General features: G+C 32.9%; 1 protein-coding gene across 1 annotated transcript in view; it reads left to right on the top strand.

Annotated features, from left to right (window-relative positions):
- The window catches only part of CENPE (centromere protein E), a gene marked incomplete at its 5' end in the record, with an annotated part of 64,288 nt that overhangs the window by 10,654 nt on the left and 35,379 nt on the right, over positions 1 to 18,255 (top strand). Inside the window, 14 exons of the mRNA XM_081057260.1 lie at positions 36 to 165; positions 1,277 to 1,396; positions 2,264 to 2,422; positions 6,031 to 6,178; positions 6,834 to 6,922; positions 9,763 to 9,930; positions 13,535 to 13,609; positions 13,828 to 13,947; positions 15,214 to 15,336; positions 15,420 to 15,585; positions 16,085 to 16,239; positions 16,452 to 16,766; positions 16,878 to 17,150; positions 17,310 to 17,468. Of these exons, the coding sequence (XP_080913386.1) occupies positions 36 to 165; positions 1,277 to 1,396; positions 2,264 to 2,422; positions 6,031 to 6,178; positions 6,834 to 6,922; positions 9,763 to 9,930; positions 13,535 to 13,609; positions 13,828 to 13,947; positions 15,214 to 15,336; positions 15,420 to 15,585; positions 16,085 to 16,239; positions 16,452 to 16,766; positions 16,878 to 17,150; positions 17,310 to 17,468 (2,200 nt within the window). The remainder of the gene's footprint in view (positions 1 to 35; positions 166 to 1,276; positions 1,397 to 2,263; positions 2,423 to 6,030; positions 6,179 to 6,833; positions 6,923 to 9,762; positions 9,931 to 13,534; positions 13,610 to 13,827; positions 13,948 to 15,213; positions 15,337 to 15,419; positions 15,586 to 16,084; positions 16,240 to 16,451; positions 16,767 to 16,877; positions 17,151 to 17,309; positions 17,469 to 18,255) is intronic.

Here is an 18,255-nt window from a genome sequence, read left to right as displayed (position 1 = left end):
TACTCTTTTTCTTCCCAAACTCATTTCTCACTAAGAGGTTTCATAAATTATCGAGATAGCAAATTAACACGAATTCTCCAGAATTCCTTGGGAGGAAATGCCAAAACGCGTATTATCTGCACAATTACTCCAGTGTATTTTGATGAAACCCTTAGTACTCTCCAGGTGAGTTTGATTTTTTTTCTCAATTGATTATGTGGGGGGGAAATCATCTAGAAGAAAACAATACCTACTTGACATAAGTTGTAGGGTTGTTTTTTTTTAGTTGGCATAACATACCTGTTAAAATAAAATTAATGTGTTGTCTAGTAAATAGCATTTTTTAATTGTCCCAAACTTAAGCATTCATATCCCATCTCCACAATTTTTGCCACATCCAACCCTTTTATGGAAATTGACTTGATATTTTTCTTGAAATAGCTCACTCTTTTTTACTGAATTTATTTTAAAAGAAAACTGTATATCAGTCCCATACATGAAAAACTGGTATCATTTACAAGTAGAAGGTGTGACCCACGAAATTGTGTGTGTGTGTTCGTGTATGTGTATAACAAAATAATTCATAAATTCTTGCTAGTTTATTGTTGCTTGCTTTGACTCTGAATCTAAGAACTGCATCTGTTTTTTTTCTTGTTTTTTAAAAAGAGGCAAACTAAGAGATATCAATAGAATAGTTTTCTCAATGAAGGATTCTGTGCTATTTAATAGTCACCTTCATTATATACCCACTGAAAGTTACTTCTGATACTCATACTCTTAAGAAACATTGCTTTAAATAGCTAGTTTTGAGCACTAGATCAAGGTACTGTCAGAGAAACAAAGAGAAAATAGAGTCCCTGGCTGCACAGACTATATAGTCTGATAGGGAAGCTAAGACCTGGCATCCACCCTGATTGCCTTGATTACTAGTTAAGTGGCTAATACGTAGGATAGAGTTCAAAGGAGTGATGGTTTTGACTGGAAGTAATACTTCAGATGGAGGGAGCATTTGCACTGAACTCTGAGAGGTAGATGGGATTTCTGTAAGCCAATGTTTGTAGTTTCTGTGTTGGTATCTGTCTTTGAGATATTTCTTTGTCCTGAAGACTAACAGCCAGGGTAAGTTATAGGTATTGTTACAGGAACATAGAATGCTCTTTATGTTCAAACGTATTAAGCCTCCTGGGAAGAGCATTGGTTTTTATTTACAAAACTTAATTACAAGAAACCTATATATTATGGACAAAAATAATTTTTTCAATTTTGAGCACTTAACACTCTTGTATATTTTTTACAGTTTGCCAGCACTGCTAAATATATGAAGAATACTCCTTATGTTAATGAGGTATCGAGTGATGAAGCTCTCCTGAAACGATATAGAAAGGAAATAATGGATCTTAAGAAACAATTAGAGGAGGTATGAATGAGCCATGCATTTTTCAGTAAAGGATAGGGACAGATATAGAATTGAAATCTGCCTAAATGCTCAGAGACTTAAATCATCGGTACCTGAATTCTGCATTTTCAACTAAGAAGAAATCAACTCATAAAAGTTTTAGCTTAGTTTACTATAAACTGAAAGATTTGGATTCTTGAAATTATTTTAGATTTTGTTTTTCGTTTTCAAAGGGCAAAATATGAGATTTTCAAATGGGCCAAGTAGAAATACTTTTCTAAAATTGTCTCAAATAAATAGGGAATGAAGTTAAAAACAGAGACCATGTATGGTTACTTAAAATTTTTTGTAGTTGTACGTCATCTTGAATTCCTTTTCTATCCCTACAATAGCAATCTAATAAAATATAAAATAACATAATCACTTGTTATTGTAATTTACTTGTTTTAACAATCAGGGTCCCCTATTTCGTAAAAATCTTACATTTTAATGATCTTTTTAAAAATTAGCTAAAATATGGGATAGTCTTGTAAGAACATCTCGTTCTTTGCTGTAGGTATTCAGGTCTCTGCTTTTCTGACTTCTCTGCCTGTTATATATTTTTAGACAATAGAATTGCTTTAACAGCATTGTTATAGTCTTATACATGGCATGCAGAATATGGACATGGGAAGAAATGTATATTTTACTTTATTATCAGTTTGAGAAATTGTTATGGTAGCTATATATTGGTTTTCTGCAGATAGGGTATTTTATTTCAATAACATTAGTATTTTATGGTTCACAAAAAATTTATATTCTTTTAAGATACTTTCTTTTAAGATACTTTCAAGGTTTTAAAACCTAGCAATATTTATCATTAATATAGCCTAATATTATATTCTGTAGGTTTCCTTAGAGACTCGGGCCCAGGCAATGGAAAAAGACCAATTGGCCCAACTTTTGGAAGAAAAAGATTTGCTTCAAAAAGTGCAGATTGAGAAAATTCAAAACTTAACGCGGATGCTGGTAACATCCTCTTCCCTCACATCACAACAGGAATTAAAGGTACAATTTAAAAGTTGACAGCTTAAACTTGGTATATAGAGAATAGAATTGGTGTTCTTGTATGTTTATAGTTATGCGTTTCTTATCTTTCGACATAGTATATTCAGGAAACCCCCAACTTTTGTCTTGATGTATAAACATCAACATAACCTAAGAGGTTTGTTGAAAATACCCATCCCTAATTCCCACAGGTAGAAATTCAAGTTCAAGAAGTCTGGAATATAGTCAAGGAATTGATTTTAAATGTGCTTCTTAAATTCTAATGAAATTGATTAGATGATTGGAAACCACAGGTGTCTAGAATATGTGGGAATATTTTCTATTTAAAGAAACAAATACTAATCTCAGGAAAATTGACCTAGAGTATAAATCAACATAGTGATCAAAATTCAGGCTTCCAGTTTGTGCTTGTTTACTAGAGTGGGGATTTATATATCCAGCAGATATTTTGGGGGTATGATGGCGTCATGGTTAAGAGAAGGGCCTCTGGAGCTGGACTGCCTGGATTTGAATTCCAGTTCTGTCGATTCCTAACTCTTTACTTTGGGCAATTTCTTAAATACACTTAGCTGCAGTTTTCTATTCTGTGAGATAGCTTGATCCCCGCCTCATAAGATTGATGTGAGAATTAAGTAATATAGAATGTGCTTAATCTACATAGCAAATCCTCAATAAATGTATGCTATTAAGGTTATGATTGATAGACATTATGTTCAAATCACCATACTAGGTATATCAAATACACTCAAGAACTACTTGTTGACTGAGTGATGAGTAGGAAATAACCCAAAGGAAGGTACAGGGAAGAGTGGTTCAGGAAGATATCTACCTGTATAGAAGTTGAGAAAAAAAACATATTTCTTGGACTTAACATGTTCTGGTGGCAGGGACATTTTAAAGCACACTGAAGGATTTGAACATTGCATTATGCTAAGGACAGGGAAAAGCCCTATAGTTAACATAATCAGAGTTGCATTTTAGAAAGCTGTGCACTTAAGATTGATAGGGCCTCTAAGGACTGTGGCTCTGGAGGTGGAAAACAGGGATAAATTGAAGAGCTCTTTGGGAGGTAGACTCAACAGGACTTTGTGATTGTTTACATGTGGGGGGCAGGGAAAAGAAGAAGGAGGTTTCCAGAATGACTTTCAAGCATTTCCAAGCTGACTGGGAAACTGGAAGCAGTATTCATTGAGTTAAGGAATACTGAATGAAGAGCAGTGGAGCTGCTCAGTATTGATTTGGGACATCTCCAGTTTAAGGTGTCAGACAGTTAAAAATGCAAATGTATGATAATCAGGTGAAAGCTATGAGACGGAGATATCCATTTTGGCATTAACTACTTTAGATTCAAATAAGTCTTGGGAATGGATGAGCTTGCTTTGGGAGCTAGTTGAGAAGGAAAAGAACAGAGGGCCAAAGGCAAAATCCCAAGAAATACCTAACAACTTTGTAGATAAAGGCAGAAAAGAAGAATCCCTAAAGGAGCCCAGGATTGCCCTAGAATTAAGGAAACCAGGTGAGTGTGGTAACGAGAGGAAGAGACTATTTCAGAGAGGTAGTGGTGTCACATTTTGCTGAGAAGTTACATAAGATATATAGACAAAATTGTTTTGGATTTAGAAACAAGATGCTCATTTGCAAAAGCAATTTGAGTTATGTTGGGAGTGAAAGCTACTTTGCATTGGGCTGAGATGGCTCAAAGGGATGGGCTCTTAAATACAGCAGAAGGGTCTGGCCTTGAGGGAGAAAGACCTCTTCATTTTAACAAGGACAGAGGAAGGGATAGGCGTCAGTATAAGTAATGCTTTCATAAGATTACCATATATTTTCTTTGTGAAATAGGTGGTTTCATTTTTCTGCTGTAATGGCGGGAGATGGTAGAGATAAGTTCATAGACATGCTAAGGGTTTGAAATAGGTTAGCCTTTGTAAGGAATGGAAAAGAAAGCCGACGTGGGGTAGAGGAGTCTGGCCGGGCAGCATTAAGGACCCAGGTGGTGTTGGCAGCCAGTCCTTGGGCTGTGTGGCTCTGACAGTGTTCAGAAGGCTAAAGGCTCTGGAGGGGGTGAAATACAGCTGAGTATACACTGTGTTGGAATAGGTGTGGGGAACAGAGAATGGGTCAAATAATTTGAAGCTGTTGACCCAAAAACATGATTGAAGTGATCGTCTATGGAATCTAAGATGATGGAATGAGTGGGATGAGAACCAAGAGGGAGCTGGCAAGAAGAAAGTAGCAGATCAAGGGAATAGAGGTCCCTCGTAAGCCAAATAACTAAAATGGGGTTAACAGAATCAATGAAGTGGAAGGATAGGGACTGTGGTTAGAGCAAGAGGTTTAAGTTTAAAAGTTTCAGATTAATCACAAGGTCCAGGAGTGGGTTTGGGAACAAATGAGTTGAGCTGAATGTCACTGGATTCAAGGATTTATAAGAGTAGGCTTTTGCAAGCAGGCTGTGTCATTTCAAGCAGAAAGGTGTTATGTAGTAGAGGCGTGAAAGCATGCAGTTATACAAATACATATCTGCATTATACAAATATCTGTATTGTATAGATAATCTTGAGAGGTGATGCAGTGGAATGGCTAGTGGATAGGCTCTGAACTGACACACATGGGCTCAGCCACTATTTGGGAGTATGACTGTGCACAACTCCTCCAAACTTTCTGGACCCCCAGTTTTTCTATAAAATGGATGTGGTGATAAAGGATTGTTGAGAGGGTCGAATAAGAGGAGATAATACTTGTACTAGTAGAGGGACAAGAGGAGAATGGTAACTGTGAAATATGGAAAAACACAAACAGGAGGTGAGTAGAGGAAGAGAAACCAGCAAAGTGGAGTGGTGAGGACAGCTAGCTGAGTGGGATAAGAACCAGGACACAGAGGAGTCCCTGAAGGGATAAGGAAGAAGACAGTGTAGAAACCAAAAGAAAACCGTAATTAGAGAGAAGTAAGGAGTCAAGAGTTTGTTTTTAAAAACAATCAAAAGGAAACAGACTTGAGCATTCGTAGTCTGAGAGCAGGGAGCCTAGTGAAGACAAAGGTGAACAGATACCTGAGGGAGTGAGATCCCAAGGGAGACAGGAATGAATGAGGTTAGGAGCGCTGATGGAGACATCAGCTTCATCAAATTGGAAGAGAATTGGCATTATGCAGGCCCCATAACAACATGTACCTGCCGAAGGAAATTCACACTAGCTACCTGTCTGTTCCTTCCCATTAAAGTGGGGGCGTACCCGGAAGTGCTTTTGGTAACTGGTGGAGGCAGCAGCAGCTGAGCCTTCTTTATAACAGCAGATTACTGTAAGGATTGTGAGTTAACCGATTTCTTTCAATTAAGTCCTAGAGAAGCTTGTAAGTAAAGATTCAAATAAAAAGTGAAATTTAAATAGTTTTATCAGGTTTTTTTAGGGGGTTAAACACTGGTTTGTAAAGTTCAAGTATTTATTTTCTAATCTCAGTATGTCCTTACAGTGATAAGATATTAAGCTAGGCTTAATAAGAATTCTACCAAGTCAATTATTTTTAAAAATGAAAACTAGTTCCCTTGTTTTTATTACGTTTGAGCCCAGATCTGGGTGAGGTCATTTTGATTTTTTTCCCTCTTTAGGCTAAAATAAAACGAAGAGTCACTTGGTGCCCTGGCAAAATTAACAAAATGAAGGAGTCAAGCTATGTAAATGAATTTAATGTGCCAATGAATATAACAATAAAAAAACATAAGTCTTCTATAACTTCAGTAGGAGAAATTGATGAATGTGAGTACTTTTTAACTCCTTTTAATTATCAAAGTAGCTCTACAAAGGGTGACTACTTATAACTCCATTAATATGATAAACACATTTAAATAAAACGTGTGTGTTTTAGATGTAATTACAATGGAGGTGTAATGATAAAAATAAACAATTTAGGAAAGTTTATGAAACTTTCTATTTGCAGATCTCTTAAGAATAATGCACTGTCATTAAAACACTTAAGATATATTTTTATTATTTATTTTTGTTCTAGTCATTATCCAATTAAATTAGTATCCATGTATCATCTACCTTAAACTTTGCTAATCTTGAAAGGATAGCACTTACAGGAAAATATTTCAAAATTATGTCTCTAATAATATTTTAAGGATTTTTTTAGGGGCATTTTAAAACTTAACATTGACCAAATCTCAAATTCAGAGTTTGTTCTTTTTACCTATGTTGTATTAAGGATCCTATGTTTTACCACTTACTCTAGCCAGTGATCTTAATTTACACAATAAGTGATCACATCTGTTAGTGTACTCTTGGCAATTGTACTGTGAGCACATATTAGCTAATTTGAGCTTACTACCACTGATCAGAATTTTTAAAATAATCTTTGAGTTTTAGGAAACTTAATAACATGTTTATGAATAAATTTCCTCCTGAATTACAGCTGTCTGCTCAGAGGCTGATGTTTTCAGTAACACTCTTGATACATTAACTGAGATTGAGTGGAATCCAGCAACAAAGCTACTAAGTCAGGTAACTTACAAAACATTATCCTTTTACTCTTTTAAAAATTTATTTGTTATTGGTTTTTACTATTGTTGTAGCACATGACTACCTCGTACTTAATTTCAGTAACAGTTTGGTTCTAATTAAGGCTTCCCCCACTGGTTACACTCTCAGTTGACAACTGTGCCATCAGAGGGAAGCTAAAAACTTTATAAAACAGGTGTATGGTAATAGCTAAACATTTGCTTCTGGTTCTTTATCAACAGATCTTAGAATCTATGATTTTTCTTTTTATCTTACCTAAGGGTAAAAAAGGCTGATATTAAAAGTGTCAAAAGTCTCAGGCATACAGTAGAATTATTCATCAGAAAGGGGTAAAATTGCCAAATAATAATGGAAAATAAAGTAAATGTATATGGTCTTATCATAACTTTATTTTTTTATTTTTTAATATATTTATATTTCTTTTTTTATATTAGTTTCATGTGTACAAAACAATGTAATGATTAGACATTTACACACCTCACAAATTGATAACACCCCCCAAATCTGCTGCCCCTCTGACATCTTATGTAGCTGTCACAATACCATTGACTGTATTCCCTATGCTGTACTTTATGTCCCATGACTACATGCATATATACTATATATTTAATTATAGTTGACATTCAGTATTATTCTACATCAGCTTCAGGTGTACAGCGTATCGGTCAGGCAGCTACACAGTCTATGAAGTGATCCCCCTGATAAGTCCAGGGCCCATCTGGCACCCTACGTGATCTTTACAACATTATTGTTTATATTCCCCACACTGTATTTCACATCCCCATGACTATTTTGTGACTACCAATTTGTACCTTCTAATCCCTTCACTTTCTCCCCCATACCCCAAACCCTCTCCCTCTAGCAACCATCAGTTTTTTTCTTTGTGTCTCTGTGTCTGTTTGTTTTGTTTGCTCGTTTATTCTGTTCTTTAGATTCCACATATAAGTGAGATCATATGGTATTTGTCTTTCTCAGTCTGACTTATTTCATTTAGTATACTGTCTTCTAGGTCCATCCATGTTGCAAATGGTAAGATTTTATTGTTTTTTATGGCAGTATAATACTCTGTTGTATAAATGCACCACAATTTCTTTATCCAGTCGTCTATGGATGGGCATTTTGGTTGTTTTCCATCTTTTTTTTTTTTTTTTTTTTTTAAAGGAGGGCACAGCTCCCAGTGGCCCATGCTGGGATCAAACCAGCAATCTTGGTGTTGTTAGCACCACACTCTAATCAACTGAGCTAACCGGCCACCCGTTTTCCATATCTTGGCTATTGTGAATAGTGCTGCCATAAAAGGAGTGCACATATTTTTTTTGAATTAGTGTTTTAGATTTCTTTGCATAAATACCCATGAGTGGAATTGCTGAGTCATAAGGTAGTTCTATTTTTAATTTTTTGAGCAACCTCCATACTGTTTTCCATAGTGGCTGCGCCAATTTGCAATCGCATCAGTGCACGAGGGTTCCATTTTTCTCCACATCCTTGTCATATCCTTGTTGTTTGTTGATTTATTAATGATAGCCATTGTTGATTTATTAAAGATAGCCATTCTTACAGGTGTGAGGTGTTATCTCATTGTTTTAATTTGCAATTCTCTGATGATCTGTGATGTTGAGTATCTTTTCATATGTCTGTTGGTCATCTGTATGTCCTCTACATCAAACTAAAAAGTTTTTTCACAGCAAAGGAAACCATCAACAAAACAAAAAGACATCCTACTGAATGGGAGAAGATACTTGCCAATGATACATCTGATAAGGGGTTAATATCCAAAATTTATAAAAAACTCATACAATTCAACACCAAAAAAGCAAACAACCCAATTAAAAAACTTGGCAGAGGACATGAAGAAGCATTTTTCTGAAGAGGACATATAAGATGGTCAATAGACATATGAAAAGATGCTCAACCTCACTAATCATCAGAGAAATGTAAATAAAAACCACAACTTTAGAAATGAGGAATTCTGTAGTGAATACCTTAGTAAATTTAGATTCCATGTTTATTTTCTAGGCTGCTAATGTTCAAAGTAATATGTATAGTTTTATATATGTAATTGTTAAAGAAAGCTTTATTTTAATTTTGGAATAAAATTGCAGCAATTTGGAGGAATTATTAACCACTATAGTTTGTTCTAATTAGTTAAGCATTATAGATAAAGTGCTTTTGTGTCCCTAAAACATACTCTAGAAGTTTGTCGTTTTGAGAAAATCCCCAGCATTAGTTTAGTTTTTGTTTGGGGTTTTTTGTTGTTGTTTTTAACTTGGTTTATCTCTTTCTCATAACAGTGTAGAAAACAGAAACAGGTCTCTGTTGAATATGATAAAATCTAGCAGCCATTAGCATTTTAGAGATCAATAAATAATATCTCTGTTTTACTTCCTAAATTCAGAGCCTTCTGAGAACTAAAAACAAGAATCAGACAAGTGAAGTAAATTATTAGCTTCATTACTAAGGAGCTTAAGGACCTATGGTAAAATGGACTTCCCATTATGCACCTTACCTCCTATTGCTGACTAAGCTTTTCCAGTCAGGCATAGGCGGATCATTTGTTTATATGATTTTTTTTTTTTAATTCTACCCCTTTCACAATAGTCTACTTCTATTCTAAGTTAGCTAATTTACCAAAATGCAAACTCTTTATTTATTATGGATCAAACTAGACTACTAGGGTGATATTGAAAAAGAAAGTGGCCTAAACCAACAAATGATTCAAAGTTAAATTAATTATTTGACTAACCCAAATTTTAGTTAAGGAAAAAAAGAGTGTATCATTTGAATTCTCTCTAACTTAAATAATCTGGTTTTGTTTACAATAGGAAAACTTAGAAAGTGAGTTGAATTCACTTCGTGCTAACTATGATAATCTGGTATTAGACTATGAAAAACTACGAAGAGAAAATGAAGAAATGGAAATAAAATTAAAAGAAAAAAATGATTTGGATGAATTTGAGGCACTAGAAAGAAAAGCAGAAAAAGATCAAGAGGTAAAGATGGAAATGTGAAACTAAAGTAGAACAACAGTTTTGTAAGACGTTCCATTCTCCTATACATACTTATTTGTAAGGTTGAAATCGAGGATCCAACTATTTTCCATATGTATCCACAGTTTAGAGAATTTAAGAAATAATTCATTTATATTATCTTTAAAATAGTTAAATTATTTGTTTCACTTGTGCTTATGCACAAGAGGAAGAAGGGATTAAAAACATCTTTGGGAAGGTTAGTGAATCTGCCTATTGATGGATTTGTGTTGAAGAAATTTTAACATCTAGCTGAATGTTTTATGTATGGATACTGCATATTAATGGATTATGTTTTCTTTAGAAAATATATTCCTAATAGAACATTATTAGAATAGATGGGGAAGCTAATTTTGCACCTTTCTTTTTCCATATAAGAGAATTATTGTGAAAATTAGTATAACTAATACTAAATACTTTTAATGAAATTGTTAGAAATGAGACAGATCACTTACATTTTCAAAGTGTATATTGGGCTACATGTTAAGAGAACATAATCTAGAGACCATGAGACTTTGGGGACTCAAATTGTCCAAAAGATTCAAGAAATTTCTTAGTGCAAAGAGTCCTTAAATAGAGTTCATAGACACTACGGGTTTTTTTTGCAGAATTTTTGAATGTGTATTCATTTTTCTGGAACAAGAATCCATAACTGGTATCAGACTTACAAAACGATTCATAAGGCCCCCCAAAAATAAGAGCCAGTGTTTTGGTGTAGTTAAAGTATGAGTTAATTTACAGATACTTCTCAGATTTCTATATAGATAGCCCAAAGGAACACAATCTTTTTTCCTCAGAATTGTTGTTTAGTTTCTCACCCTCTTTTCCTTTTTAAAAGGAAAAAAGAATTCTGTACCAAGATTATTATTTCCATTCTACCTACATACAAATTAAAGTAACTCCTACATTTCACAGGTGTTATAGCCTGAGAAGCAAAAGTCTAAGTTTTCCAGAGTTTCATTTAACTTGTTTTAAAATTTGCATATTAACCAAATGCAAAATATCATGAAAAGAATATTGGACTTCAAGCAATAAAACCGGGTTTTATTGAAAGGGAGTGGCCTAGTGTCATGGTCTCTGGAGCCAAACTCTGGATTTAATCCCCAGTTTTGCTGCTGACTAGCTCATCACAGATTCAAGCCTGGTGTGTATTATTGGCAAGGGCTTGAGAAAGTCAAGGTCTACTTCCTGTATGTCTTCACTCTTGAGGTTAGATCAGGTGCTTGCCAAGGTCCTCTCTAACTCCAAAATTTCATCTAATTTTTTTTGTATATTTCTTGTTATAAATAATATGACATAAAATTAACTGTGGGCATATATGTAACAATAATTTCTCTAATTTTTTCTTACATCATTTATGCATTTAATTAATAAAAACTGAAGCTCACTGAATTTAGTCACATGCAAAAAGATTACAAAATAACACAATATATGACTTGAATATCACATCCTTATTTTTTTTTCTTCTTGACCGCAATCAAGGGGAAAATAATACTATTCAGTTTTACTTGAACACAAATTGAAATTCTCGGTTCTGTAAGGTAACCTAAAAGATTAAGTAATAAACTTACCCTGTTCAAAGACAGTTTTATAACATCCATTCCATGTTAAACTAAAAACATAAGTCTATGTGCATATAGTAAAATATGTTCCAAAACATACACTTTGGGGAAAAGTTTAACAAAAAAGAAATGAAAACAAATTATGTCCTTAGGACATGTGCCCTAGTTTCCCTAAGGATTTCATCAAAAATCACCAAAGTTGTGGATCATTTTCAAGTGGGAACATAGTAATATAGTAACACAGTAACAGTAATTTTGGAGGGAAGAATAAACAATTTAAGTATCATGCTCAGAGAACAAGAGAAATTTCAAACCTCTACCTACTTTAACATGCTGTATTTAATTTTATTATTTTCACAACTTGCAGAATTTTGTCTTAAGCTAAATATTTCACCTGCTGCAAATTATAGTTGAAATCTGCAATATTTTCTTAGGTAGTTATGGGTTAACTTTTGATCATATTATACACTTTATACATCATTGGAAGATTACACTCAGATCTTTATAGAAGTTACTTAATCTTTTCCTGTTTCCAGTACATGCAACAAAGTGCTGTTTCAAATGGAAAGTTGGAAAACTTTTTCTTTCTAAATGTTCTCAAAAATTAAGATTGATTATTTAATTCTTCCTTATTGGTATAATAAATGTGCTGTTCTTGCACGAAAGTTAGAAACTGCCAGTTAATTTTCTTGCACAAAGGTTAGAAACAGGGAAGAAAAGATAAAAGATAGAGCTAATTTAAATTGTAATCAATTTAAATTATAACCAATACAAATGTCTAAAACTTTGCTGAACGATCGGGTAGCCACTAATCACAACTGAGCACTTGAAATAGGGACGATCTGAATTGACTCAAGTAAAAACAAAAGTCAAATATTTTAATAATTTTTAATATGGATTACATGAAGAAATAATATTTTGCATAAGTTAAATAAACTGTATTAAAATTAATTCTACCTGTTTCTTTTTACTTTTTTTAATGTGGCTACTAGAAAATTTTGAGTACAGATTTGGCTCACATTATATTTCTATTGAATGACTCTGACCTAAAATAAGCACTAGTCTGAAATCTAAGACTAGTTAGTACTGAATTAAACATCCAGAAAATGTTATTTAAATAAGACGCTATTTTTTAAGTCCCTTACATTCTACTGGAATTTGCTTTTACGCTTTAAGGACTCATCTGATTATGAAGGTTAATTCTAAGAGAAAATATGTTTATCTTTGGTAAATTGTAGTTTACTTGTTTTGAACACAAAACTTGCCGGTACCCAAATATTTAATGCTACATATATTTTGTTAGAAAGAAAACTTTATTAGAAATATTTGTATCTTTACAAGTATTTTTTATACTTTTAGATAGTTTAACAATATGAAACAAGGACATCATCTTTCCATCTTTCCAACATTCCTATAAAATAAACCAACAAGGTAATAGTTGATAATCCTGTACATATCCCTGTAGCTTTGGTGAACAGTAATAATATTGTAAAGACACAATGTAACTACCCTAATCTAAACTTAAATTCCAAATCACAACTCATTAAAAAGTATGCCACTGTAAAGCCACATAGATAATTTACAGGAAGAAAAAATACAGGATCAATACATGTCTGCACTTAATTTACCCAAAAGAAAAATCTCTTAAAATTAGGCATTTTTTTATAAGCTTGAGTAGCACTTTATCTCTTCCAAGTGAGGCATGCTAATTTGCTTTTTATGTTTTTGTAGCTTTATTAACAGATGACATAACTGTTTTCTTGGGTCATGCTGAGGTTTTTTTCTCATTTGCATGTTTTGTGGGGTTGGGGATTTTTTTGTTTGGTTGATTAGGTTTGGTTTTGGGGTTTTCTTATACTTTTAAATAATGCGGTGCTCTGTTATAGTAGCTTGAATAATGGATCTCTCAGTCCCTTTTTACTGTGTTGGGTGATTCAATACTTTTTTTTTTTTTTTGCTTTATTAACTATTGGTTTGCTCTGTTGCCTGTTCACATGCTCTTACAGATGCAACTAATTCATGAAATTTCGAACTTAAAGAATTTAGTTAAGCATGCAGAAGTGTATAATCAAGATCTTGAGGTGAGCATTTATGTTGGTATTTCTACTGATAAGGAACTAGAACTATAAAATATAAATCCTATGTAATTGAACATGATTTCAAAAATAAAAGGAATTCGATTTTTTTAAACGTCAACTTTTTGAATTTTACTAGCTACCAACTTAAACTGTTAAATATTTCTTTTTACTCCCTTAGAAGTGAAATTAAATTATGTTTTACTCTCCTTTGATTCTTTTAGAATGAACTAAGTTCAAAAGTAGATCTGCTTAGAGAAAAGGAAGAACAGATTAAGGAGCTACAGAAATACATAGACTCTCAGAAGTCAGAAAGTATGAAAATGGACTTGTCATACTCATCGGTAAAAATCAGGTTTATTTTGTTATGAATCCTATTGTTGTTTATAGTATACCATCATCCTCATCCTCATAGCAAATGCAGTATATATATTGTCCTAATTTTTTTACATACAGTATTTAATCTTATCAATGACCCTATGAGAGAGGGATTATATTAGGAATATTGCCATTTTACCAATAATCATTCACAGAGAGTTGAGGATTTCATCTTCTGAGTGAATATAAATAAGTTAGGGATGAGTTTCCATTAAAAATTAGTAATTCAAAAAATGTTAAATTTTTTTCAATTGTTTTATACAAATGCAGACACAGGTGAATAGTCAGTATCAGGAGAGCACTTGTGTTACTGATAATTCATCTAGAATTATAAGACATCATACATATCAGTATGTATGTCTGAACATGATTTTATAAATGTCATTAATGATATTAGTGCATTCTCATAATTTATTTTAACAGTTTGGTGAATATTTTTTCGGAAACTAATGACTTAGTTGGTATAAGATGGTGTCATTAAATAGCATTGAATCTCATAGTGAAATTGTTGATTTTTTTTTGTGTGTGTGTGTATGTCAATCTACCTGATTACGTCAAGAAAGTGTCAGTTTGATTATAGTTTTTAACACCCTTTTTAAAAAGGCAACAATTTCCAGCTTGAATTTTTTTAGTATTAGTCTCTGTTGTTCTTTGGTTTTCATTTGAGTTTTTCAGAGTACTTCTTATTACCTTGTATTAATGACAAATGATTCTTTTAAAAGTATTTTCATTGTTCTGAGGCCCTGGGTAAGAAAGGCACTTATATGTAATTCTGGAGTATCTATTGATAAATTCAAAAATGGTTGTTTTTAAAAATTGTTGTTTATATATTATTTATTCATGTCATTCATTCATTTATTTATTCATTCATGCATTAATATTTTACCAAAGACATATGGTTGAATTCATGTAAGTTAAAATCATGTTAAAATGCCACTTCGCTTTAAAAAGGAGACTGATTTTTTTCATATATTTATTGGTCGTTTGCATTTGCTGTTCTCTGAATTGCCTGTTTATGTCTTTTCTCTATTTTTCTATTGGATTGTTGGTTTTTCTTTTCAATTTGTGCCTTAATTTTAACTATTAACTACTTGCCTGTCGTGTTTTGGGGAGAATAACTTAAAATAAATATACATAGGAACATTTAGCAGGCTCGCTGAGTAACAATGTGTTAATCTTTTCCAACTCGAGGAAAGTTAGATTTCACTAACTCCTTTTTGTCATGTGTATAGGAAAACACTACAGACCTAAAACAAATGAAACAGACTCTGGTTGATGCTGAAACTGTAGCCCTTGATTCCAAGAGAGAATCAGCCTTTCTTAGAAGTGAAAATCTGGAGCTGAAAGAGAAAATGGTAAGTGATTTTTGTAATATTTATAATAAAGCAGTTGTAATGATCAGTATATTTTTGTGAATCTGCAATATTTCTCTCAATAGAAAAAACTTGCAAGTATATGCAAGCAAATGGAAAATGATAATCAGTTATATAAAAGCCAGTTGGACGCAAAAGAGAAAATGAAAGTTGATCTGATGAAAGAATTACAGTCTTCCTTTAATGAAATAACAAAACTCACCTCCCTTTTAGATGGCAAAGTTCCAAAAGGTATTTTTTAATTTCAGACTTACTTATATGTAAATCTTACTTTCTGTAGAAATGTACCTAAAGGATTTTGCAACTATATTCTGGTGATTAAAAATACGTTCTCTGATTTTTTTTAATAGCTTAATCTTAACTTTCAATATCATTTGTATCAGTATTTACATTTCCATGGACTTCAAATCATAAGGGTTTAAAAATTATTTCTCAAATAAAATGCGCCTGACCTTGAAAAAGGTGATTCAAGAACTATTAACATGTATGGCATGGAAAACTAAACTTTTGGGGGGTGATCACGTTGTAGTGTATACAGATATCAAATTATAATGTTGTATACCTGAAACTTACGTTTTTAAACACTGCGTATTAACAATTAGATTAGCTGTTTACCAATATTGGCTCTTTTTAAAATACATTTTATATAATCTGATTAAAAATCTATGTGTAATTTAGATTAATCTAATATCTGTGTGCTGTTTTATTTAATTTACCAAAAATTTCCTAGATTTACTCTGTAATTTGGAATTGGAAAGAAAGATTACAGACCTCCAGAAAGAACTAAATAAAGAAATTGAAGTAAATGAAGCTTTGCATAAAGAAGTTAATTTGCTCTCTGAATTGAAATCTTTACCCTCAGAAATAGAAATGCTAAAGAAAGAGGTAAACATTTTTAAGCAAATAACTCTTATTCTGAATGTAAAGTTAAACAGGATAATACATTGTTACAGAGATGTGACAATAATTGTATTGCCTTTCCTTAGTCAAATCTTTGCTTAATTTCAGTCTTATTTTTTCACAGAGAAAGTTTTTTTCCTGAAAACTGCTTAAGTAGATCACATATTACTAACATAGCTGTTTTATTTTTTCCATAGATAAATGATAAATCTGAAGAGCTATATCTAATAACATCAGAAAAAGACAAATTATTTTCTGAAGTAGTTCATAAAGAGAGTAGAATTCAAGATTTACTTGAAGAAATTGAGAAAACTAAAGATGACCTAACAACTACCCAGTTGAATTATAAAAGCACTGATAAAGAATTCCAAGATTTTAAAAATCATCATACTGAATTTGAGGAAAGGTATAACACAGTCCTTGAGGAGAATGCAAGACTAACCCAGGAAATAGAAAATCTCTCTAAAGAAGCTCAAAAACTTGGTTTAAGTTTGGATGCTTTAACAACAGAGGTTGGTACAAGATGCTCTCTAGGGAAGTGATCTTTAGTGTCTGGGGTTTGGCTTCCATTTATATGCCATAGAATGTTCTGCTTTTCATATTTACTGTTTCTTATTTTCAAGCTTTCTCACAAAACTCAAGAACTTCAGCAGAAAACTACTGAGAATCAAGAAAGGTTAAATGAAGTGGAAGAGCTGAAGGAACAATTAGAAAATAGAGACTCTAGGCTGCAAACTGTAGAAAGAGAGAAAACATTGATTACTGAGAAGCTTCAACAAACCTTAGAAGAAGTAAGAGCCTTAATCCAAGAAAAGGATGATCTAAAACAACTCCAAGAGAGCCTGCAAATTGAGAGAAACCAACTCAAAAGTGACATTCAGGATACTGTAAACATGGTAAGGTTTGGACTGATTAAACTTTGAAAACTCAGAGCCTCTTTAAAAACATTACAGGAGCCACCATTTATTATTTATGATCAAGTAGAAACTATAAGATTATTTTCATTGTTTTTTACCTTATTCTAATGGAAATGGTTTTGTATTTCTCTGACAAAGAATATAGACACCCAAGAACAATTACGAAATGCTCTCGAATCTTTGAAGCAACACCAAGAAACTATTAACACGCTGAAAATGAAAATTTCTGAGGAAACTTCCAAGAATTTATGTGTAGAGGAAAACATAGGAGAAACTAAGGATGAATTTCAGGAAGAGGTAAAGAGGGTTTTTTGTTGTTGAGTTATAGTAATTCTTTATGTATTCTGGATATTAATCAGTTGTAGATTTGCAGATATTTTCTCTCATTCCATGGTTGCTTTTTCACTGTGTGTCCTTTGATGCACAGAAATTTTTACTTTTGCTTTAGTTTAATTTATATTTACTTTTGTTGCCTGTGCTCCTGGTGTCACATCCAAGAAATCATTGCCAAGACCCGTGTCACAAAGCTTTTCCCCATGTTTCCTTCTTAGAGTTTTATAGTTTTAGCTCTTAATATTTAGGTTCTTGATCCATTTTGAGTTGATCTTTGTATGTGATGTAACGTAAGGGCCCGACTTCATTCTTTTGCATGTGGATATCCAGATTTACCAACATCATTTGTTGAAAAAACTGTCTCTTCCCCATTGAGTGGTTTGGCTCCTCTTCTAAGATCAGTTGACCATATATGCAAAGGTGTATTTCTGGGTGCTCTGTTCTATTCCATTATCTATATGTCTGTTTTTATGCCAGTACTGCACTGTTTTGATTATTATAGCTCTGTGGTAGGTTTTGAAATCAGGATGTCTAAGACCTCCAATGTTGTTCTTTTCCGAGATTGTTTTTGCTATTTAGAGTCCTTTAAGATTCCATATGAATTATAGGATAGATGTTTCTATTTCTACACAAAACAGTTCGATTTTCATAGGAATCTGTAGATCGCTTTGGATGGTACTGACATTTTAACAATATTAAGTCTTTCAATTCATGAACATGAAATATCTTTCCATTTATTTGTGTCTTCCTT

The sequence above is a fragment of the Rhinolophus hipposideros genome (genome assembly GCF_964194185.1).
Source record: "Rhinolophus hipposideros genome assembly, chromosome: 1".
Lineage (NCBI taxonomy): Eukaryota > Metazoa > Chordata > Mammalia > Chiroptera > Rhinolophidae > Rhinolophus > Rhinolophus hipposideros.
Note: the sequence above shows the minus strand (reverse complement) of the source record. Positions and strands in the feature narration are given on the sequence as shown.